The sequence below is a fragment of the Hyaena hyaena genome, unplaced genomic scaffold, assembly GCF_003009895.1.
Source record: "Hyaena hyaena isolate Hyena2069 unplaced genomic scaffold, ASM300989v1 scaffold_55, whole genome shotgun sequence".
In the NCBI taxonomy this organism is placed as follows: Eukaryota; Metazoa; Chordata; class Mammalia; order Carnivora; family Hyaenidae; genus Hyaena; species Hyaena hyaena.
Window position 1 is genome coordinate 2662950 of NW_024080687.1, and position 19068 is coordinate 2682017.

General features: G+C 35.4%; 1 protein-coding gene across 3 annotated transcripts in view; it reads left to right on the top strand.

Annotated features, from left to right (window-relative positions):
• SUPT3H (SPT3 homolog, SAGA and STAGA complex component) overlaps positions 1-19068 on the top strand; it is a 554087-nt gene that overhangs the window by 398547 nt on the left and 136472 nt on the right. For all 3 annotated transcript variants that reach the window (XM_039231173.1, XM_039231171.1, XM_039231172.1), the window contains exons 4-6: positions 2216-2302; positions 5344-5434; positions 11630-11769. In XM_039231173.1, the coding sequence (XP_039087104.1) occupies positions 2216-2302; positions 5344-5434; positions 11630-11769 (318 nt within the window). The remainder of the gene's footprint in view (positions 1-2215; positions 2303-5343; positions 5435-11629; positions 11770-19068) is intronic.

Genomic DNA, 19068 nt, shown 5'->3' on the forward strand with positions numbered 1-19068 from the left:
AACACTGAAGTTACTAGGATTATTTTGTGATTTTGGTCTCCTTGCTCAGTGAAGTGCTGTCATGTTAAATGCACCAATTCTGAGCTCAGCATTCTGTGAAACTGGCCTGGCAAGCTGCTAACCTGTTTTGTAAGCTTTATATTGTTTCTGGTTTTTGTTTTTTAAATGTTTGTTTATCTTTAAGGGAGAGAGAGAGACTGAGCACAAATGAGGTGGAGCAGAGACAGAGAGGGAGACACTCCGAAGCAGGCTCCAGGCTCTGAGCTGTCAGCACAGAGCCCAACGCAGGGTGAACCCATGAACCATGGGATCATGACCTGAGCCAAAGCCAGACCCTTAAAAGTACCTGGACTACCCAGGCGCCCCTTAAGCTTTGTATTGTTAAAGAAGAGTTTCTTTACTCTTTCTGGTAGGCATGGACACAGATTTCTACAAGGAAGCCAGTTTTTTCCTGGTTAATAAACTGGACATTTTGGAGAGGATTGTAAAGACATAATTTATTTATATGTAGTGCGGATAAACGATTAATTGGGAAAACTCTGTTGGGAGTTTCGGGATATGTACTTATCCTGATCCTTTCTTAACATAAGTGAAATTCCTTCTGTCTGTAGAGTACTTTACCGCTGTCAAATCATCACCATCCCTCATTTAAGAAAATACAAAGTTACTTGACACTGCTGCGTCCTGGTGCAGTGTACGTTCTCTGTGTCCAGACATTTAGATGGATACTGAGCTCATACTGTCCACACTGATTGTGTGTATTTTATACTATGGCAGAAATGTTTTTCTTTGAAAAAACATGTGTACACATATTTCCCTGACACTCTTGCAGTTTTTAGAAAAATATGTTCACGTTTTTCCTGCTGAAAACGTGTAGTTTCTTTCTGGGTAGATACATCATCTTTTTAAAACCTTTCCCCTAAGATTTCTTTGTAAATGGTTCACAGTTAAATTTAAATTTCTATATTTAGGTCGAATTATGTTTATATACCAACCACCAGTATCCAGGAAATTCAGTGGTAAGGCTGACACATAGGGAGTTTATAGTCTATTTTGTAGTCTGTGTATTTAGACAAGGTTTGAAGCTTACTTAGCAAAATCGCTTAAACATTCAAGCAGAATTTCTTTAGTACAAATGCACTATTTGATTCCTTATAATTGTTAAGATAACAGTGTGTCACTTTTTAAAGATTAGTTCTCAGGAATATGTTAGATGTATTCCTTTCCAAGAAGAATGCATTTAGGAACAGCTTTTATATGTAAATATTTTTATAATATTGGATAGAAATGGTGTGGTGCAATCACCATGGTTTGATCAAATTTGGAAGAAGTTACAGGCACATATTTGCAGGGTTTTCTCCAGTATCTTTATTTTTTTCATCTGGACATATTTTATGTTCCTTCCAACTAATCAAAATACGAAACCGATTTTGCCTGTGCCAGAAAATAGAACTATCATTTTTCACATTCTTTTATTTTCCAGGTCATTTTCAAGTAAGATTGTGTTTCTAGGACTTCTGAATTCCAGAAAACTCTCAACTTTGTAGATATAAGGGCCCAGATGAACATTTCAGGGGGAATCTAACTTTTCATGCAGTATGTTTTGTGTTGTGCATTCCAGATACAGTTAACTTTTTGTGTGCATGTGATCAGTGTGGAAAGAAATTAATGCAGTCCAGTATTATGATTTATGGACTGAATCCTTTGCCCACTGAAGACTTGCCAAAACTAAAACTATTTTTTTCCCTTCGGATATTAGAAGCAGCTACTGTTTTTGTTGATCTTTTAAAGTTCTGAATGGGCCTATTTCAAATCATACCAGCATGGGAGCTCAGATTAATAATATACTTATTCAACTAGTGATACTGAGTGAAACCATTGCTCACGTGGATATGAGGATAAAATTTCATAAAATTATTTTCAGGTGCATTAATGCATTTCTGGAAGCTGCACATGATTTTTCTTTTGCATGAAAGAAATCAAGGATTTCTGTTTATTGTATCAGTTACAGGTGGGCTTATAAGTTAATTTAATTGCATTTTTTTTTTACTTTAAAACATTAGACATTTTGCTTTTAAAAGCAGTAATGTGATTGCCAGATTATTCCCAAAGGTTTTTAACTCTTAGTATATTTATCTCCCTTGAGAACTCATGACTGTAGTATATTTAATTTAGATTATTAAGAAAAAAAGTCCTAAGTTTTCTTTGTTGTTAGTTACAGCAAGCTGCCGAAGTTTCTCAGCTTCGGGGAGCAAGAGTAATCTCTGCCGAAGACCTTCTGTTTTTGATGCGCAAAGATAAGGTAATGTAAAATAATTTCATTGCATTGACATGCCATGTGTGGTGTTTAATTCATGTATACTAGGAACTGGGTCCTTGTTATATAGCTTTCAAATTGGAATACAACTTTTAAACTGATGTTTTAGTCTTCAAACTTTGCTCAACAAAATGGTTTACTACAAGAAACTTGCTATTTGTTTTATGTGGGTCAGGCACTTATGTAAAACTATGCTAGCAATGGCTTCTCACTTATCCTTACATATATATTTAGACATTTTCATTGCTACATAATATTCACTGCATATCATTTGTGTGTGTAGTTCTAATAAGTAGGGTAGAACTGAGTGGCAACTTTTTTCTTTCTAATTTTACACAGGATTACAGGCTTTCCAAGGCTTGTTTCAAGGTTCATTCTGGGAAAAATAAATCAATCAAGATGAGTATTTCAGTAGCATAAACATAATAATGGCTAGAGGGTTGTTTTTTTTTTTTTATGGCTGAAGATTACCTTTCTTACTCTTTGAACTCTGGTATTAAATAAAATACTTAGGCTGGTATTTACCAGTCTCTAAAGATCTTCCATGAGCACCTAGTTGAAAATACTTTATAAAATTTTACTGAAAGTGTCATCTGAAAGTTACATGTGCAAAAGCTAGCTAAATAAGCACCATGTGGCATGGAAGCTGCTATCCCAAACGAGCAGGCAGCATTTAGTTTCTGATGGTCCATGTCATTGCTCCATTGTTTTTCACTGGCCTTTTCGTTTACCCATTCCTCTTCCACCATCTTTTATGTGCTTGTGGCTCTATTTTTTATCAGAAGACCTTCCATCTGACCTTTTGGATAACCTTGTTACCATCCTTTCCAGTATCCAATTATTTTATATCTGTGAAACCTTTTAATTCTGTTAGACCGAAGGTTGACTGAACTTAGATCACCTATTTTCTCTTCCTCATGCAGTGAGATCCAGAGACCTATAAATTGCACCTTGGCCGGTCTACTGTTAAATTTTATAAACTCTCCATTAACTCTTTGATGGTATGAGGACTATAAAGGAAGAGAAAAGAAATGTCTCCACTATCAAGTAGCTATAATCTGGTGTAGGAAACCTTTATGAGTTGGTTGAAGGAGCAGAATTTTGAAGTTGTGTGCTTAGATGAGAGGCTGTAGAATTTGCTGAAGTGAAGGTCTCTGTAGAATGGACCAAATACAAAGGAACTGGCTAAGATGCTGATTCAATAATCAAGGCAACATGTGATGAGCATGCTGACTCTGGAAGTGGATAGGAAGGATAGATTCAGAAAGATGGGAAAAAGTACAAATATGCAGGATTTGATTAATTTGTTACACTTGGAGGACCAAGGAGAAATAGACACTGTGCAGCCATTGTGCTATGAGGAAGGAGCATGCTGTTGGCAGAAATGAGGACCTGGAGCCAAGGTCCCTTATGAAGGCAGCGGGGGAACACTGCAGTTAGCATCAGTACTTGACAGAGTATGTCCAATCACCTTTTCTTTTCCATGGCAGAGGTAAGAGGCTCGCACAAAAAAACAGTCCCCCTTGACACTTTTTCCTGCCTTTTGGGAAACTCGAAATTTAAAATCGTATTGAAACTACAGAAACATACACTAATTGACAACACTCCTCCACTTCCAGGAGGACTCTTAACCAGAAACCTTTCATCAGCTGCAAACATAGCTGTCATATGATATCTGGCAGAGAGTTCTCATCTTCCTCTGCAAGATAATAATTGTATTTATATGCTGACATGTTCCAAACAGAGTTAAAGTAGTTGACGTAGGTGTAATGTAAGACAAAATTAAATCTAAGGATTGTGTGCAATCAGAGCAAAGAGAAAAGAAGGGTAGCAGAAGACCCATATGTGGGTGCATGGTTTTTCTCTTAGGAATTCCAGTTAATTTGCAAGCTTTCTTTATTGACTGCATACGGTATTGTATCTGGCAACTTCACTCCTACCTCATTTCTTCCTCACAGCGGTCCTGTAAGGTAGGTACTTCACTTAAAATCATAAAGCAAGAAACAGGTTCAAAGGTTATGTTCTACTTCTGGCCCTGCTGGTTGTAAGATAATTTTTAACTTCAGTTTCCCTCTGTGTAAAAAGGAGATGATTATGTTTGTCTGTATTTCAGGGTTGAAATAATAAATAAATAAATATCAAATAAGATGCACATAAAAAGAGCTTTTGTGAAACATACTATGTTTTGGCCATAATTAGGAATCTTAAACCTGAAGTTCAGGAGCCAGTAATACTACATTCTAAGGGTAAGCACACAAAGATTATAAGGTATTATCAGTTACTTTTAAAGGTAAGCAGTATTACGGTCTTTTAATAAACCTCAAGAACACCATCAAGACCCAACTATCATTCATCAGCTTTGAGTCTCATTTAAAATATGTTTCTCAGATTATAGAAAGTTTTCCAGAAATATAAAATATAAGCCAACTCTTCTAAATTAAAAAAAGAAAAGAAAAGAAAAAGATCTCCAGAGAGCAGAAAGGAATAAAAAGGAAGGTTGCTTGGCATTTTAAAGCAATTGTTACAAAATCCTTGTCTGGATGTTTATAAATCACATCGAAAAATAAAATTTGGTCTTGAATGTGTACAAAATTCATCAAGTTAGAATAGTTAGCTTAATATGGAGCATGTGATATTTATCACAATCTTCAGGAAGAATTTAAAACTTTTTATAAGACCAAAAAAAAAAAAAAAAACCACAAAGAAAAACAAAAAACCAATTACTGCAGTTCTAGAGCTTTGGATACTTGCAAAATGGAAAGTGCTTTTAAAATACTGGGTGTTGTATGTAAGCCAATTTGACAATAATTTGTATTTTAAAAATTAGTTAAAAAATTACTGTCTTAGCTTTTACGTTTAGTATGATGACACCTTTTATTTATGGTAATATGTTGAGAATTGCTGTATTTTCCCCAGTGATCCTGGACACAAGTTTATTAAATTGAGTTCTCATAGTAGTCTATTATCTGTAAAGTGAATGTATGTATAAGGTTTCTTATTTATTTCATTTATTTCATTTTTAATAGAAAAAGCTTAGAAGGCTACTGAAGTACATGTTTTTCCGAGACTACAAATCCAAGATTGTCAAGGGCATAGATGAGGATGATCTTCTGGAAGGTAACCTGAAAGAACACACTAAACGGAGAGTGACGTGGCACGGGTGCCCAGGTGACACACTGAGGCAGTGTCAGTGTGGACAGTCCCATCGCAGTAGGATGGATATGCTTCTGTTAAGTAATGTAGCTGAGGAATTACCCAAGTATCTGTTTAGTTGGCAGTTAAATCTTATGATTTTCTATTTATGTGGCTTCATAGTAATCTGGTCTGTCAGTTCTTTTCATCATATGGCCTGTTTTATATCAGAATGCCATGACACTGAGAAAATCATGTTGTTTCAAAATATCATTGATCTTAGCAAGCATAGTTTTTCTGTCATGGGTGTACGGAGCCAAATCTATTATTACATATATCTGAAATTGACACGTGGGTTTTTCTCGGTGTATTATAGAAAGTATCTGATATGTGGTATGATATAAAGTCACCCCATTTTGGTGGTTCTGTACTGTGTTTGAAATCTTACCAACAGCCTAACAGAATAGAGAATTTTCCTTCTCTGATTTTCCAACTCAATTCCCCATTTCAGAGTATTTAGAAAAAAATATTAATATCTCATAATCAAACAGTGCTAAGTTGAAACAAATGTACCAAACAGTACTTACTAAGTCAAAATAAATACATATGTTTTAGACATAACTCATATATTTTACATTGAATATATGTATGAGTAGTGAGTGTCCATTGTTAATAAATACATTGATAAATAAACCAACTCTACTGGATTAAGAAATCCAGAAAACTACTCAAAACCAACTGAAGAGTTAACAAATTTTGGAGGTAAAATTTGAATGCCTCCAAATTAGCAAGTGTAATAACAAGAAAGAGAGAGAGAGGGAGGGAGGGAGGAAGGAAAGAAGGAAGGAAGGAAGGAAAGAAGGAAGGAAGGAAGGAGGAAAGAGAGAAGGAAAGAAAAGAATGAAAACAAGGAAAGAAATGCACATCAAATGTTTAAGCAGTGGTGCCTACTTAATATTCCTGCAATTCTCATAGAATTTTATATCTGAACACTAGTCATCCAGGTGAAGTAAAATGCTTCTTAGACAGCACAAAGAATACAGATTTGGAGCAAAACAGACCTAAATTCTAATCAGTCTCAGTTCTCTACTTACTCTCTATGTGAACTTGAGGATCACTTTTCTCATAAGTCAAAAATTATCCCACTTACCATGTTGGAATTCTTATGCAAGTTTAACCTAATGTATGAAAATCAGAGCAAAATGTAAAGGCTAGCTGCATCCTGACTCTGCAAAGGGGCTTGACATGATTCAAGTCCGTCTGTGGAACATTTTATGTCCAAAAGTATTTAATTGAAAACAATAAAGCCATCCGCCAGAAGTGAGTGGAAGCTAACGGCTGTGTGTGATAACGGTAGAGTCAAACCCGCCAAAAACTTAATGAAGAGAGCTGGAAAAGTGACAGCCAAAGAGAACCTGAGTAAAACCACAGTCCTCCCTGGTGACTGAGGAGACCAGCTGCGTGCTCCAGGCTGTGCCCTCTGAGGAGCAACTTCCAAGGGCACTTGCCGTGAGGGAAAAAGATTTTATTGAACCAGTCTAGCGAGATCACGAAAACAAACAAGCAAATAATGACAAGTTCCAGGAAGAAAAACAAGTCCCAAGGAATTATTATCTAAAAGTTGCTACAGTATAAAATGTCCGTTTTGGGTAACAATCACAAGAAAACATTTGGCATGCAAAAAACCAGGTATGTAATCCACGAAAAGGGGTAAAAAAAAGCAGACAACGCAGACCGCTTTTGAGGGTGCCCAGATGTTGGACTGAGCACACAAAACCTTCAAAGTAGCTACCGTAAACATGCTCAAAGAACTAAAGGAAACCATTTTTTGAGGAACAAAAGGAAGATATGATTACAATGTCTCACCAACTAGAAAATATCAATTCAGAAGCAGAAATTAAGGAAGGAACTTGTTGTGATGAGCACTGGGTATTGAATGAAAGTGTTGAATTGGTATACGGTCCAGCTGAAACATACATTGAATGTTAACCAAATGGAATTTTAATAAAAACTGTTTTAGAAAAGATTAATATAAAGAGACAAGTTATAGAAAAGAAACAAATGCAAATTCTGAAGTTGAAAAGCACAATGACTAAGATGAAAAATTCAGGAAAGAGGCTCAGTAGTAGCTTTGAACTAAGAAGAAGGAATCAGTGAACTTGAAGACAGATTGCTAAAATTATGCAGTCTGAAAAACAAAGAAAAGAATAAAGAAAAATTTATAGAGCTTTCTGAAATCTTAGGCATCATGAAACAAATCAACATATGCATAATGGGCCTACCAGAAGGAAAGGAGAGATAAAAAAGAACAGAAAAAAATCTTCAAAAATATAATCATTGGAACTTCTCAACTTCGATGAAAATTATTAATCTATACATCCTAGCAGTTCCAATTAGGATAATCACATAGAGAGCCACATTCAGACATATTCTTTTAGAAACGTTGGAAGACAAAGACAGAGAAAAATCACAGAAGCCACAAGAGGAAAAGCACTATATCACATACAGTAGAACTTGAACAATGTTAACAACTGGCTTCTCATTAACAATATAGGTCAAAAAAACAAAAACACCCGCAACAATATAGGTCAGATAGCAATGGAATGACATACTCAAAGCACTGAAAGAAAAATCTGTTAACCAAGAAACATATCAAAAGTGAAGGCAAAAATATATATATTCCTAGATAAACAAAAACTGGGTGAATTTCTTGCGAGCAAATCCATATAGAAAATGCTAAGTAAGTTCTTCAGGCTCAAGCAAGTGGCACCAGACAATAATTTGAATACACGTGCCCGCGCGCGAGCGCCCACACATACACATGCATGCATACATACATACGTACATACATACATACCGTAAAGGTAATTATGTAGGTAGATATAAGAGACCATATAATTGCATATTTTTTCCTTTCTTAATGGATTTAAAAAGCAATGTATTAAACAATATATATGATTGTAATCTCAAGTGCATAACTTATAGGTATGTAATATATTTGACAGTAATGACATAAGTGAGATGGGTGGTACTGAGGTTGTATTGAAGTAAGGAGTGGCAAAGGTGGCTTCTCAAATTTTAGAAAGAAATGAAAAAAAGCAGAAATGGTAAATACAGTGGTTCATATAACCAATTCTATAAATATCTACTTTCTGTCCTATAAAAACACAAACTACTGAAACTGAGTCAAATAGAAAATCTGAGTAGACCTATGACAAGTAAATTCTTTGAATTAGTAATTTTAATTTTCCCAAGGAAAACCCCAGACCTAAATGACTTCATGATGAATTCTACCAAATGTTTAAAGAACAATTAACACCAGTCCTTTCCCAGCTCATTCTTCAAGGCCAGTATTACTCTGATATGAAAACCAAAGATATCACAAGAAAAGAAAACTAAAAACTAATACCTTGTGTTTCTATATTCCCTATGCTACACTTTCCATCTCCACGACTTAATTATTTTGTAACTGGAAGCTTATACCTCGTAGTCCCCTTTATGTTTTTTACCCATTTCTTCACTCTGCCTCCCCTTTGGCAACCTCTTGTCCATTCTTTGTATTTAAGAGTCGGGGTTTTTGTCTGTCTTTTTTATCTTTGTTTGTTTCTTAAATTCTACATATGACTAAAATCATATGATACTTGTCTTTCTCTTTCTGAAGCACTTCAGTTAACATTATACCCTCCATGCATTTTGTTGTAAATCTCATTTTTTTGTGTGGATGGCTGATTAGTATTCCACTGTGTGTGTGTGTGTGTGTGTGTGTGTGTGTGTGTGTGTGTGTAGATGTTCTTTATGCATTCATCTATTGATGCACACTTAGGTTGATTCTGTAGTTTGGCTATTGTAAATAATGCTGCAGTAAACATATGGGTGCATTTATCTTTTTGAATTAGTGTTTTTATTTTCTTTGGGTAAATACCCAATAGCAAAATTACTGGATCATATGGTAATTCTACTATCTGTTTTTTGAGGAACCTCCATACCGTTTTCCACAGTGGCTGCATCAACTTACATTTCCACCAGCAGTGCACAGGGTTATTTTTTTTCCTCCACGTCTTCACCAACACTTGGCATTTTTTGCCTTTTTTATTCTAGCCATTCTCACAGGTATAAGGCAATATCTCATTGTAGTTTTGATCTGCACTTTCCTGATGATTAATGATTTTGAGCATCTTTTTGCGTGTCTATTGGTCATCTGTACATCTTGGAAAAATATTCAGGTTCTCTATCCATTTTTAATCAGGTTATTTGGGGGGAGGTTATTGCTGAATTCTGTAAGTTCTATGTATATTTTGGATCTTAACCCCTTACCAGATACATCATTTACAGGTATCTTCTCCCATTCAGTAGGTTGCCGTTTTGTTTACTTAATGTCTTTTTTTATATAGATTGTGAAAATCCCTAACAGAATACTTAGGTAATTAAATCCAGAAACATCCAAAAAGGATTATACACCATGACCAAACAGAGTATATCCCGGGGCGCCTGGATGGCTCAGTTGGTTAAGCGTCCGACTTCGGCTCAGGTCATGATCTCACAGTTCATGGGTTCGAGCCCCGTGTCGGGCTCTGTGCTGACAGCTAGCTCAGAGCCTGGAGCCTGTTTCAGATTCTGTGTCTCCCTCTTTCTCTGGCCCTCCCCTGTTCATGCTGTCTCTCTCTCTCACTCTCTCTCTCTCTCAGAAATAAATAGAAAACATAAAAAAAAAAAATTTTTTTAAAAACAGAGTGTATCCCAAGAATGGAAGATTGGTTTAAATTTAGAAAAAAAAAATGTGAAAAATCATAATGATAGGATAAAAGTCACAAACCACATGATCATTCAATGAATGTAGAAAAATCATTTGAAAAAAATTTAAGGTCTTTCATTAGAAGAACACTCAAAAAAACTGAGAAGAGACTTTCTCAACTTGATAAAGGCCATTGCTATGCATGGAATGTTTGTGTCCCCCCAGAATTCCTATGTTGCCACCTAATTTTGAGGTAGAGCCTTTGGAAAACAATTAAGTCATGAGGGAGGGACGTTTATGAATGGAAATCATGCCCTTCCAAGAAGAGATACAAGAGAGCTTGCTTTTGCTTTCTGCCCTCTGCCATTTGAGAATAGAAGACAGTCCATGTGCAAACCAGGAAGCAGGCTTTCATCAGATACCAGGTCTGCTGGCACCTGATCTTGGACTTTCTAGCCTCTATAATTATGAAAAATAAATAGGTCTTTTTTAAGCCATCCAACCTATGATATATTTATATATCTGTGCTATAAAGTGACCAAGACAGCTATCTATGGGAAACCCACAGCTAACATCATATTTAATGGTGAAGGACTGGATACTTTCACCTGAGATGCGTAGGTTTTCTTTATTTGGTATCTGTGCATGTAATTTATCACTTAAAATATAATCCAATTCTTTGTCACTATTTCACACTGATATTTATACATTAAACTATATTGCCTATAGTATTATTCCCTCCTAACATTGTGCAATAACTTTTTTAAAGTTAAGTTTTGCTTTTAAATAAGTATGATAGTTTTACCTTTTAAGAGAAAAAGAGTAAGATCTTGTCCCTTTAGGTCTCAAATGTATTGCGGCAGTACTTGCTATACCAGGATTCTTTTTCTAAATCTGAGAGGACCTCCTTTTTTTTTGGTAAGGAATTTTGATCAGTCCATTCACATTTTTTATTATGTTAATTGAAAATTTGGTATTTTATTTTCTCAGTCTTATTTGGCATGCATAAGTGATTTAGTGCATAAATGATTTAATTATGCATGACTTATGCTTTTATTTTGGATGCAAAGATTCTCCCCTTATTTTTTTTTAAGTTCATTTATTTTTGAGAGAAGGGGAGAGAGTGCACGTGCACCCACCCGAGTGAGGGAGGAGCAGAGAGAGAGAGAGAGAGAGAGAGAGAGAGAATCCCAAGCAGGCTCTGTGCTATCAGTGCAGAGCCTGACACAGAGTAGATCTCATGAACTATGAGATCATGACCTGAGCCAAAATCAAGAGTCAGATACTTAACCAACTGAGCCACCCAGGTGCCCAAAGATTCTCCCTTTAAAGATTATTTTGAGCAAATTCCAATTCTGAATTTCATATGCAATATTCAGTACATGTAGTGATTGCTGTTGTGTTAACCTACTAAGCACATTTTTTTTCCTCCTTTTATGTTCATGAAGACAAATTGAGTGGCAGCAGTAATGCAAACAAAAGACAAAAAATTGCCCAAGACTTTCTCAACTCTATTGACCAGACAGGAGAACTCTTGGCAATGTTTGAAGATGATGAAGTTGATGAAGTTAAACAAGAAAGAATGGAGGTACAGTACATTCTATCCTTTTTACAGTAATAGAATAGCCATTGCAGTGGTTTTATGCTATTTGGTCTATTCTTCTGTTCTTTGATTGTTGTCTACATGTCTGAAGACAGCCTTGTGCAGCCTTCAGACATGACTTTGGGAGACAACTTCAGTGCTCTCTTTCTCTGTTTCCTCCTTTGAATAGGAGTCGGTTTCCCTAAACTTCTTTCGAAGTCTTACTTTTACTGTTACCATTTTATCCAAAACTTATTTTTTGTCCCAAACCATCCAGTTATCTTTGTGGGCAAAGGTCATTTCTCCCACTTTTGTGTTGGCATATAGCAGAAGAGCTGTTTTTCAGGACACATCTGTAGGCTATGAATAGACTCACTAGCTGAGGTAATATTCAGGGCAGTTACGTGCTTTACATCACTGTAACACAAACCTAGTGATATATTTGGATTCCCTGGTTATGTTTTCACAATAAGCACAAAACTTCTATTTGCCTGAGCTATCTATTCATAAAATTATTGTTTCCTTAAATACTTTGAAAATAAAAGTGACTGATTTCATTTGAGTGCCTTCCAAAATACAAAGCATTGTTCTTAATCTTTCTATTATTATACTTTTACCTGTAAAAAAAAAAATTTCCATTTTCCCCTTCTCCTTAAATTGGACGAGAAAGGTAATCCAGAATTCCAAAAGATCGTGCTAAGTGCCTACTTTATCATAATCTCTATGCATGCTAAAAATATAATTATTTCATGTCAAATTTTGGAGGAAGTCCAATAGACATACATGCTTTGTAAACTTTAACAACCTTCTTTAAAGAATTAGTATGCTTAGATCATGAACTGTGATCTAAAGGCAATGTTCTTTTTAGGTATCAATTACCTTAGAAATGTGTGGTTATCTTGGTTTGGGGCAACTGCAAATGATTTTAGTTCAGCTTTGCCGTGGGCCAAAATCATACTAACTTGTCCAAAGCAGATGATAAACATATATTTCTGATGTCATTATGGCCTAAACAGGATATGATTGCTTAGTGGCATGGTTTCACTTACGATGCATTCTACGGAGAGCAAATGTTTGTTGTCTATGCTTTTAAAAAGAAAACATTTTTATATTACACTAACGGGCATTAAGAAAGAGTCATTAAAGAAGGACTCTACATAAAACGTTAATAAAATACGACAATTAGCTTTTCAGTTTTGCTGGGAAAATCTCTGTCAACCAAGCCCACTGCCTGGAAGGCCATTCCACAGTCAAGGAGAAGAGGAGAAATGGAGCATATTGTAACACTAAGCTCATAATAGCAGGCTACTGTGGGCCTGGAAGAATGATGAGTCAGTAAGGTATAAGTTAAAGACAATAAAATATTTGGAAAGGCAGGGGAGGGAAAGGTTGGGAAATTATGCAGTTTCTCCTCCTCTTCTCTGTACTTATATGTGACATAGTGATAACCAGGATAATAAAATATCGATAGTTGATAAAAATAGTTACAGTGATGTGTTAAAAATCAGATTGGCAGTTTTTCCTTTAAGCTTTATATTGTTAACTAAATCTCTTTTAACCAATGTAACAAAGAGCAGTTTTGAGATTCTGCTCATCCACATAACAGTTTAACTGACTAAAAAATGCCGAACTTAGAGACATAAGTGTAGACAGTAGAAAGTGGAACCATTAAGAGCATAGGCCTCGCCTGCTTCTAATTTGACAGGTTATAGTTTCAAGCACAAACCGCAAATGCAGCAGTCCATATGAAACCACTTTGGGCTCACAAGACTGCGATCTCTGCTTTTCAAGTGCAGCAGAGTAATCAGTCCTGGCATCACTCAGTGATTTCATTTTTCTCTAAGCATCACTTACTGTTGCAGAAATTTTGTTTGCTACCTTCTCCCAAGAACGTATGAAAATGGTATAGACCTACCAACAAAGCTTATTATTGTTTTGCCTTCTTTCTGGTTTTTTTTTTTTTCATTTAAATATAACTTAGAGGAGAAAAAAAATTTAAAAGGCATAAAAACTCACTTGGGACCCTAACTTTTTCTCAAAACATTGAGCAAGCGTACAAAAAACTGAGTTCTTTCCTGTTGTTTTAGGTGACTTTATGTGTGCCTGGCTTTGTGTTTCATTACTAATGTACTTCATCACTATTAAATATTATATGACTTGAAATATCTGGATTTTTACTTCCATTTCTGCTGGCTAGTCCTTCATTATGATAGTTCACTCTTATCCTATTTAGTTTTCCTCCAGCACCAAATATTTAACACTTGGGTAGATGTAGAGTAGAGCTCTTTGATCCCTTATCTTAAGATCCCTCCAAAGTATCAAATAAAAATTAAGTAATGTTCAGAATTGCTTTTGAGAGACTAGGAAAGAGAAGCAGAGATTTGGTAAGCATAATAATGCATATAAATGCTCATCCTCCTCTCACCTCCACTTAACCCCCACCCCAGAATGACAGCAGGAGTGTTTTACTGTTAATCCTATTATGATCAACGAAAGGTGGCTGTGTCAGCCCAAGGCCAGGAGAGTATCAAAAAACGTCCCAAATAGCTTTGGGTTTTCTTAACAGAGTGACTGCGGTCAGTCATAGGAGAGCCTTGACTAAGACCCAGCAACTCTACTGTGAAGGAACCTGAGAAGCTCAAGTTTATCATCAACCGAGTGAAATATCTGGACAAATAAACTACTAGGTTTGTGAAGGGGATGTAAACAATGAGTACTTAAAGATTGGGTGAACCCTACCTTCTGACTCATCCTTAAATTAATAAAAGTAAACACGTAAGTAAAGAGAGAACAGCCATCAGAGAGAACAGCCTTTAGGCAAATTAGGGAGCTGAAGCCCCAGAGGCCTGATACCAGAATCCAGAAAGAAAGCACAATGGGATACATGAAATTTAAGATCACTTAAAAATGTTTTTAATTGGCTTAAGGTTGAATAACATTCCAGGTGGCCATCTGCATATAACCTAAAGTGATTGGCCAGAGACTTTAAAAGACAAAGTTTCTCATAAAATCTAAATGATCAGAGAAGTCAGGTTCACCATTCAGTTATGCCCCAAGTAACATGAGGTTAGGATTCTTGGGAAGGCTGAGACCCATTGTTACCATTTGTGGAACTAAGTACACTCAGAAACTCCTCAAAGAAGCCAACAGACAGATTGCTATTGACGTTCTCCACCTTCTGGTTTTGAAGTCTGTTCTTCCTGCTATTCCCCTTTTCTATTGATCTATTGTTATTATTTTTTAATTATAATGGAAAGTAAAATAGAATGCCTTTTAAGATAAGACGGTTCAAAAATATCTTAGATAAGATTTATCATAAAAGAAGAAAGGCTAATAACCCTAGTGAGATAACGGCTTACAAATATAAAAAAAAAAAAATTTTAAAGGTTGAGGTTAAAAATGAAACTCAGAAAGAACTTTAAGTGCTTATGAGCTTAAGAAATATAGAATTTATATACTGGAAAGATAGAGTTTATATACATGCATACGTGACATATACAGATAGGCATCTACATTTACATACGTACTAGTATGCCTGTATGTGTATTCTGTAAGAATAGAAATATAATTTTAGTAGATTTTTTTAATGTAAAAGAACAGTCAGAGGTATATCAGACAAACACAGATGCTAGTGGTAGCAATATTTGTTCAGGGAAAAGAGGATTCAAGGGGAAAAGCTTTAAAAAGGAAGAATGTCAGTAATTTTATATTACCATATGATGCTGCCTGTGGTGAAGATAGTAAATACAAAATGTTAATCATCAAATCCCAGAGAACTGAAATACACAAAGTAAAAGATCCCAGTGACGAGGGGAGAAGTTAGAGAAATGCATTTGTTGACTCTGGAACACACTGTTCTCAATACTTAACAGATTGACTTGGGGGAAATTTTTTAATCATAAAATTTTAAGTTTATCTAATAGATGCATATAAAACATTTTATAAATGAGCAGCAGTTTTAAAACCCTACCCAGGTAACTCCAAGGATTCCAGGGTACTGTTTAGGGGAGAAGTTTGGTGGGGCTCTACCCTCCCACTTCCCCCCACACACTTTCCTCAGTCAGAAGAACTTTAATTTTTACATCATGGATCTATATATCATGGGTAAAGAAGGGGCTTCATTATTTTTTAACTGAAGTCAATACAAAACATCATTATTCAACTTCTCATGAGGAGTATTTCTCTCATACACACATACACACTCAGTCAACAGATTTCAAAAATATACAAATTTATAGAGCACATAACCTCACCAGAGCAGAAAAAGTAAACCCAAAAGGAATAACAGAAGTTAAACAAACAACACCCTAGTTGATTGAAAATTTAAAAAGAAAAAACAACTAATAGAAGCAATTAATGGACCCACAGCAAATTAAAATGTATTACCATTGACTATTTGGATAATAACAGCAATGAGAAAAGTCCATGTAAAATTTACAAAATTTGGACAAAACTTTATTTAAAATAGAGGCAACTTTTTAGATTTTAAGCCTTTATTGAATTGGAAAAAAGTAAAAGAAATTAAAGATTCACTTAAAATTAGCAATTTTATGTCAAAAAGAGAAAACAGGAAAAATGAAAATAAAAAATAAATGCATAAAGTTAGAAAACAGATAATTAAGGGGCCCCTGGATTGCTCAGGTGGTTAAGCATCCAGTTCTGGTTCAGGTCACGATCTCATGGTTGGTGAGTTCGAGTCCCACATCGCGCTCTCAGCTGACCACTCAGAGCCTGGAGCCTGCTTTGGATTCTGTGTCTCCTTCTTTACTGTCCTTCCCCTGCGCATTCATATTCATTCTCTCTCTGTCTCTCTCTCTCTCTCTCAAAAATAAATACCCATTAAAAATTTTTAAATAAAAAAGAAAACATATAATTGAATCTACCAATTTAAGGAACTCTGCAAAATCAGAACAAATGGTAGAATGAATCTTTGGCAAGTCTAAATAAGGAAAATGGAAAGAAAAGACAGCTATTAAAAATTAGCAAGGAGTAGGGATCTAGCCATAGACTGGAGAAATCAATTTGCATATAATTCTATACTAACATTTGTAAAGCCTCATGGAATGAGTATCTTCCTAAGAAAATGTAAATGATTAGTTTTACTCAACAAGTAGTAGAAAACTGGGATAGACCAGCAACCTTGGAAGAAATGCTAAATGTTTGTAAAGAATTCTGCTCTTAGCAGATTCTGAACCCAAAATGATTTATGGAAGAGCTCTTTTAAACATTCATAAAACAACTCATTGTCATGCTATGTAAACTATCTCAGAGTAAGGAAGATAAGGAAACCTTATTAAACTTTACAGAGTATCATAATATAATCTCATTTATGAATATGAATGCAGGAATCTTAAAATATTAGCCATTTTAATTTGGCAGCATAGTATAATGAGGAATGTACTGTTACCAAATAGGATTTTTTTTCATGAGTTTCAAGCATGCTTGAATATTCGAAAATATATTAGTGTTAAATACCCAGGAACTAGGTCAGAGGAGAATAACCATATGATTGTTTTAGGAGATGATAAAAAGACAGAACAAAATTGACTTCCTGTTCTTTTTAGAAATACTCAATGAACTGGAAATAGAAAAGTAACCTCCATATTCATGATAAAGATTATCTTACTCCAGTGAACAGACATCATTATAGTTTGAAAAATATTAACAGAGTTCCATTAAATCCTAGAATGCCCATGTTATCAGTTTTATTTGCCAGAGTTTAGGGAACATTAGCCAGTGCAATAAAAGACCCAGCTATTGGTAAGAGACAAAAATTATCATTTTATGTACAGATAATATAATTTTTACTAGGTAACCCTTGAGGATCAATGTAGGAGTCCAACTTCAGCCCAAGTCATGATCTCACAGCTTGTGAGTTCTAGCCCTGCATCAGGCTCTGTGCTGACAGCTCAGAGCCTGGAGCCTATTTTGAATTCTGTGTCTCCCTCTCTCTCTGCCCCTCCCCTGCTTGCACTCCACCTCTCTCTCTCTCTCTCTCTCTCTCTCTCTCTCTCTCTCTCTTTCAAAATAAATGAACAGTAAAAAAAAAACTGTTAGAAGCAATGAAGTCTTAATTAAATCATATAGATAATTTAAAAACCAGTAGTTTCCCCCATATTTCATAATAGTTAATAAAAGTTAGAAGATAACTCAGTTTAAAATAATACAAAGGAAGTTTATTTGGAGGCAACTTCATATTAACAAGAAATGTAAGAGAAAGATGAAAGTAATACTTAATAATGTGCCAAGATAGGAGAGTGTAAGTGAAGAAATACTATGTTCCTGGATACAAAGATGGGATACTATAAATGTATCAGTTGTCCCTAAATTAATTTGTTAATTTATTACTTAATGAAATCTTAACAAAAATATCAGCAAAATTTTTGTCAACTGTCAAATGATATTAGAGGATTTAAGTGATAAGAAAAGATAAGAGTAGCAAAGACATTTTCATTAAAGAAGAATAGAGGGCAGAGTTCAATTTATCCTACCAGATACAACATGTCACAAAACTGTTGTCATAAAAATAGTGTGGTACTAGTGTAAAACCCAATAAGCATACCAATGAAGAGAATACTGCCCGTGAAATAATAAGTGGAGAGAAGACGTTGGTCACAATAAAGGTAGCTTTAGAAATGAATGGGAGAGGGGTGCCTGGGTGGCTCAGTCGGTTAAGCGTCCGACTTCAGCTCAGGTCATGATCTCACGGTTCGTGGGTTCGAGCCCCGCGTCAGAGTCTGTGCGGACAGCTAGCTCAGAGCCTGGAGCCTGCCTCAGATTCTGTTTCTCCCTCTCTCTCTGACCCTCCCCTGCTCACGCTGTCTATCTCTCTCAGAAATAAATAAAACATTTAAAAATATTAGAGAAAAAAAAGAAAGAAAGAAAGAAATCAATAGGAGAAAGATGCCAAACAGTTGTATAACATTTGGGAAAGAAAACACATATAGTTCCTAACCTTAGACTGGCCTCAGAATAAATGTAGGTGGATTAAAGAACTGGGTATGAAAAGTAAAGCCATTTTTAAAAAACAGAAATAAATACCAGCTTGGAGATGTGGAAGAACTCTCTGGGCTTTTGATTTCTAAACAAGCTTTTCAAGAACTACTCCAGATGTTAACAGGTGCACTGTTGGAGGTGGGAATGGAGAAGTGGTATGTTTGCAAATAAATTCATGAAATCCAAAATTAAGAAATTCAAGAGGTTTCTTTTAAAACCTTCAAGAGGCTTTTGTATACAAACATACATTGTGAATTTTTCAGTAGTGGAAATTGAATCTATTAAAGTCTTCTGAAGGGAAAGAGCAGT